This window comes from Danio aesculapii, chromosome 20 (assembly GCF_903798145.1).
Source record: "Danio aesculapii chromosome 20, fDanAes4.1, whole genome shotgun sequence".
Classification (NCBI taxonomy): domain Eukaryota; kingdom Metazoa; phylum Chordata; class Actinopteri; order Cypriniformes; family Danionidae; genus Danio; species Danio aesculapii.
In genome coordinates this window covers 4,322,798-4,328,797 of record NC_079454.1, presented here as the reverse complement: position 1 = coordinate 4,328,797, position 6,000 = coordinate 4,322,798, and the positions used below count along the sequence as shown (strand labels likewise).

General features: G+C 33.7%; 1 protein-coding gene across 2 annotated transcripts in view; it reads left to right on the top strand.

Annotated features, from left to right (window-relative positions):
• Positions 1 to 416: 416 nt before the first annotated feature.
• Positions 417 to 6,000, top strand: part of plpp3 (phospholipid phosphatase 3) — a 66,078-nt gene continuing 60,494 nt past the window's right edge. Inside the window, exon 1 of one of the 2 annotated variants that reach the window (XM_056445426.1) lies at positions 417 to 896. In XM_056445426.1, the coding sequence (XP_056301401.1) occupies positions 761 to 896 (136 nt within the window). In that variant the 5' untranslated portion in view covers positions 417 to 760. The remainder of the gene's footprint in view (positions 897 to 6,000) is intronic. The other variant, XM_056445427.1, reaches the window with a different exon arrangement.

The window sequence follows — 6,000 nt, the reverse complement described above, 5'->3', positions numbered from 1 at the left end:
ATTATTACTCTTATTATTATTATTATTATTAATATTATTACTCTTATTATTATTATTATTATTATTATTATTATTATTATTATGTGTATTTATTATTTATTTATTTACAAAAAAATCAGATTGAAAGATTGATTTACTTTGTACATAAATAGTGCTGATTTTTGTTTATTTAAAAATATATTTATTTATTTATTTTGCATTCATTATGACCTTCTGTCCTAAGATCTGGCTAGGGTGTGTTACCAGCAGTGTCCGCTAGAGTCAGTTTCAGCCCGTGTCTGAGTGAGCGAGCGTGACTCGAGCCCGCGCTCTACTCCGCTTTCATTCAGCGTGACTCTTTTTCATGCGGGAAAACGTTAGCAGAAGTGGGGAAGGGGGCTGAACGCTCGCTGAAGGGAAGGAGGTGGAGACCGAAGGAGGATTCATAAACAGGGGTTGATCTCCTAGTTTTAAAACGCCTCTCTCAATTCAGACCTTCAAGTAGCGTAGTGTTAGAACTCAACCACAACTCACTGACCGCCGCATCATTCAGAGAAAACTAGAGCCGCCTCACCGGACAAAAGTTGAATGGACTTGATTCCACGGACATCTCAGTGTTTTCATTATTAACTTTCCAGGACGTCTTCCCACTTGTTTTGTCGGGACTTGAACTTCTTTAAACTTTATACACGACACGTCCTTTGCTGACAAGACCACTGTGCAACAACAACAAAATATCTGGGATTTTTTAGGAGAAAGATATCAGAAGGAACTCTAACAAATGCAAAACTATATGTATGAGAAGGCGATGGCACCCGAAACGAGAAACGGAGGAACGTCCACGTTAAATAACAACGGCGTAAACAACAGCAAGAGGAAACTTTTAATAGCACTAGACATCTTCTGCCTTGTCCTGGGTGAGTGTCCCACACACACACACACACACACACACAAGTTTACAAGAACCGGGAAAACCATGCAGCTGTCTAAAATGAATGCACCATATTGTGCACATTTAGAAACAGAAGTTTGTAAGTAAGCATTTACTCATTTAAAAGTGATTTATTTGTAATTTATCATTTATATTTTCAAGTATTTAACATACATTAGTAATATTTAGTGCTTTAAACCTAATTAAATGCACCGAGATTTAAATATGTAGTTATATAAGAATAAAAAACACATATTAGTGAATGAGCAAAGTGACAAGTTGCAGAAAATAAGTTAATTTGTTTAATTTAGAAACATTTCAGTATCTTTTGCGTTGAGTGAACGATGACATTTGAAGGTGAAGTGGATCAACAGGTTACCTATGGAAACAAATGAAAGCTGATTCACATCTGATTCAGATGGAAATGCAAATTGTGGCTTTTTTGCGCTGTTATTTTAGTCAGTAGAATAACTTATGTTTATGTTTTATAATACCAATAATTTCATCTTACATTTAGGGTATATGAATATCTGCAGCTGCATCACATTGCATGTTTTGTTTTCAGTTTGCGAGTTCACACTATATGCAGAAGCCTGATGCACCAAAAATGACATTCTGAATTAAATGAATGTTTGTTTATTGAAATAATAATGCAAAGTGTGACCTTTTTATGCAAGGTTAATCTTAGTAAAAGAATCTCATTTTACCTAATCATATATTTTTGCTCAGTTTAAACCTGAATGTTCCAAAAAAACCTGATGTGGCACCAAATGTGATACTCTGACTTAAATGAACCACTGTTTATTGCGATAACGATGCAAATTGTGACTTTTTTTTGCACTGTTATCTTAGTCAGTAGAAGAAGAACTGTTTTATAATACCAATAATTTCATCTTACATTTATGGTATACGAATATCTGCAGCTGCATCACATTGCATGCTTTCAGATTGCGAGTTCATACTATATGCAGAAGCCTGATGCCCCAAAAATGACATTCGGAATTAAATGAATGTTTTTTTATTGAAATAATAATGCAAAGTGGGACTTTCTATGTAAGGTTAATCTTAGTAAAAGAATCTCATTTGAGCAAATTGGATATTTTAGCTCAATTTAAACCTGAATGTCCCATAAAAGCCCTCATGCGGCACCAAATGTGATACTCTGAATTAAATGAACCACTGTTTATTGAGATAGCGATGCAAATGGTGCCTTTTTTGCATTGTTATCTGAGTCAACAGAGGAATAACCGTTAAATGCTCTTATCACAGGCAGGAGGATGGTCCGAGTTGGCACTAATGTAAACCACTTGTTGTTTTTTTCTTTTCTCTTTCTCCGTTGGCTCTCAGAAACCATATTTGGATTGTTTTAGCGAAATCTCAATCATCAGTTGACGCAGGGAGTTATACCGTATTGACATCTTTTGAAGTGGCGTATGAATGTTCTTATTATGGTTAACCGATCAATTACATGTTACAGTATCATGATCTGTAGTCAAAACACGTTCGGTAAACATGACTTTATGTTGACAGCCTTTTATAGTCTGAATAGTGAGACAACTATGTAGACCATCAGCACCATGTGTAATGGATTTGGCGGATCTGAGAAGTTTATTATGACAGAGTTTGTTTAGATTTGAAGTTCAGGACAGTCAATTGACCGTGACACTTGCATTACAGAGGATATACAGTGATATCTGTAAATCGCTCTCCGGCATTTGTATTTGCTTTCCTTTTAACCCTATAAAGCCTGATATATCATATTTGATTCGCAAATGGGACTTCCAAATTATCAGCATATTCAAAATATACTGGATGACATGTTGTACACAATCTGCATTCATATTTAATAAGAAATATGCACCTTCAAGATGTGATAGATAGATAGATAGATAGATAGATAGATAGATAGATAGATAGATAGATAGATAGATAGATAGATAGATAGATAGACTATCCAGTCTTAATGATAATAAAATATACAGTTTGTGATGCTTTTGCAAATATTTCTTAATAGTCATTGTATAGCATTGCAATATATTTTACCCTCCAGAATTTTAACTTACTTCATGACCTTGTAAATATCAAAAAACTTCACTTAACTCTTCATAAACTAAAGTTTTATGAGCTAATACTATACTATGTGCTCCATGAAAGCCTGATGTACCAAATATGTGACCCTGCACCACAACACTGTGGTCGTAAGTGTCAATTTTCTGAAACTGACATTTATATACATCACCTGGAAGCTGAATAAATTAAATTTGCATTGATATGCATTTATATTTGGCTTGCTTTGACAAAACTAATTTGGCTGAGATGCGACCACTTGAAAATCTGGAATCTGAAGGTTTAAAGAAATCTGAATATTGAAAATAAAATCACATTTAAAGTTGTAATGAAGTGCTTCACAATGCATATTACTAGTCAACGATTAAGTTTTGATATACTTACAATAGTAAACTAACAAAAATAACTTGATGGAACATGATGGCTTTAGCATAAAATTAAAAAACTATAATTTTGACCCATACAATGTATTTTTGGCTATTGCCACACTGTAAAACCCAACAGTTAACATTATCAAATGAAATGAGTGTAGTTAACTCAAAATTTACAGAAATTTAACTTGCTAATTTGAAAAGAGTTTTGAACTCTTGTGTTGACGGTAATGGGTTAATTAAATACCTCAACTTAAATGGAGTAAGTTCACAGTACTCATACAGATTAGTTTATTAACTCAAACAGTTTGTAGCAATCGGTTTTCTGAAACAGTTTGAGTTGCCTTAACTTATTGGGTTTTACAGTACTCAGATAGTTTGAGTTCTCCATTTATTTGGTTTTACTGTGCTCAGATTGCTTCGTTTACTCAAATGGATTAAGTTCACAGTACTCATTAGGATTAGCTTTTGAACTTAAATGGTTTGCTGCAATCGGTTTCCTCTAATGGTTTGAGTTACCTTAACTTTTTGGGTTTTACAGTGCAATAATATATATTTATAAAAAAAAATTGCTGCTTGTTCGAACTACTTACCACTTTAAGTGAGCTGAAACAACACAATTCTTAAGGTTTTTTGGGGATAACTTAATTTTTTATGTTCAATCCACTTAAATTTGTTACGTTTTCTTATTAGATTTGTATTGGGACAACATTAGGGCTGGGGCGATAAACAATATCATATCGAATTCCAATAAAATTTGTCAATAACAATAAGCTCAGGACTTTTTTTTACTCTATATTGATCTAAGAGCCAATCACACAGCAGAAATGTACAACAATGGGAATCTAAAAATGTGTTGATATTAGAGATATGCTGAATTTTAGGCCACCGAAAATTTATCGGCCGAAAATGTTATGCCATTTAATAGTCTCTCTTATTTTCTTAATTTATTTTTTGCTATTGCCACACTGTAAAACCCAACAGTTAACATTATCAAATGAAATGAGTGTAGTTAACTCAAAATTTACAGAAATTTAACTTGCTAATTTGAAAAGAGTTTTGAACTCAGTGTTGAAGGTAATGAGTTAATTAAATACCTCAACTTAAATTGAGTAAGTTCACAGTATTCATACAGATTAGTTTTTTAACTCAAATGGTTTGTAGCAATCGGTTTCCTGAAACAGTTTGAGTTGCCTTAACTTATTGGGTTTTACATTACTCCGATAGTTTGAGTTCTCCATTTATTTGGTTTTACTGTGCTCAGATTGCTTCGTTTACTCAAATGGATTAAGTCACAATACTCATTAGGATTAGTTTTTGAACTTAAATGGTTGGCCATCGGTTTCCTCTAATGGTTTGAGTTACCTTAACTTTTTGGGTTTTACAGTGCAATAATATATATATATATATATATATATATATATATATATATATATATATATATATAGGGGTAAGTAGCAAAATTTTTGTATATATATATATATATATATATATATATATATATATATATATACACAATTTTTGCTACTTACCCCTTTAAGTGAGCTGAAACAACACAATTCTTAAGGTTTTTTGGGGATAACTTAATTTTTTATGTTCAATCCACTTAAATTTGTTACGTTTTCTTATTAGATTTGTATTGGGACAACATTAAGGCTGGGGCGATAAACAATATTATATCGAATTCCAATAAAATTTGTCAATAACAATAAGCTCTGGACTTTTTTACTCTATATTGATCTAAGAGCCAATCACACAGCAGAAATGTACAACAATGGGAATCTAAAAATGTGTTGATGTGAAAAATGTGTGAGATATACTGAAATTTAGCCCTCCGAAAATTTATCGGCCAAAAATGTTATGCCATTTAATAGACTCTCTTATTTTTGTGGCTTCTGTCATTGGTGAGGTACTTTTTTTAAATTGAAGCATTAACAACTTATATTGAAATATCGTTATCATTCAGTATGGAAAATAATAAACGAGATTGCATTTTTGCCATGTCGCCCAGCACTAGAAAACATGAATAAACTGTGTGGAACCTTGTATTTTTTACTGTATATATAAGACTGATCTAATGATTGTGTATCTAGGGTCACATAAGATACACAAACAAAAATCAACAACAAAATAGAACAAAAATTGGGCTAAAAAAGGTTGTTTCATGGGGTTAAAAGGCAAGCACAAGGTTTTGATGTGCTGTCATTCACAGCTTACACCAGCGCAGCTTGACAGTGGGAGCTTGATAAAAGTGTTGTCTTTTCCTCACAGATGTGCACTTGCTAACCTAAAGGTTGTAAGTTCAGAACTTCAGATCCACATTGAGCAAACACTGTCATGCCCCTGAGCGATACACTTAACCCTAGATAACTCGTAATACATCTACAGCAAGTCTGCGTTCAGTTTCTTGTAGCGTTCGGTTCGGATGCCTGGAAACCATCACATCGTCGGCTTCTCATCTTTCCTCAAAGCCTGTCAGCTCGATCCCTCCTCCTTCAGAATGCGAGGATTAACCAACTTCAGCCCTCATCTTTACACATTCTTCTAGAAGAGACCCTCCAGCCCCCCGCCAGCTGGCATATGCCTCGTTTAACTCCAGCCACGGCATCATATCAACTTTCTCTCCGGCTTTTTTAGAGGCAGAACGAGTCC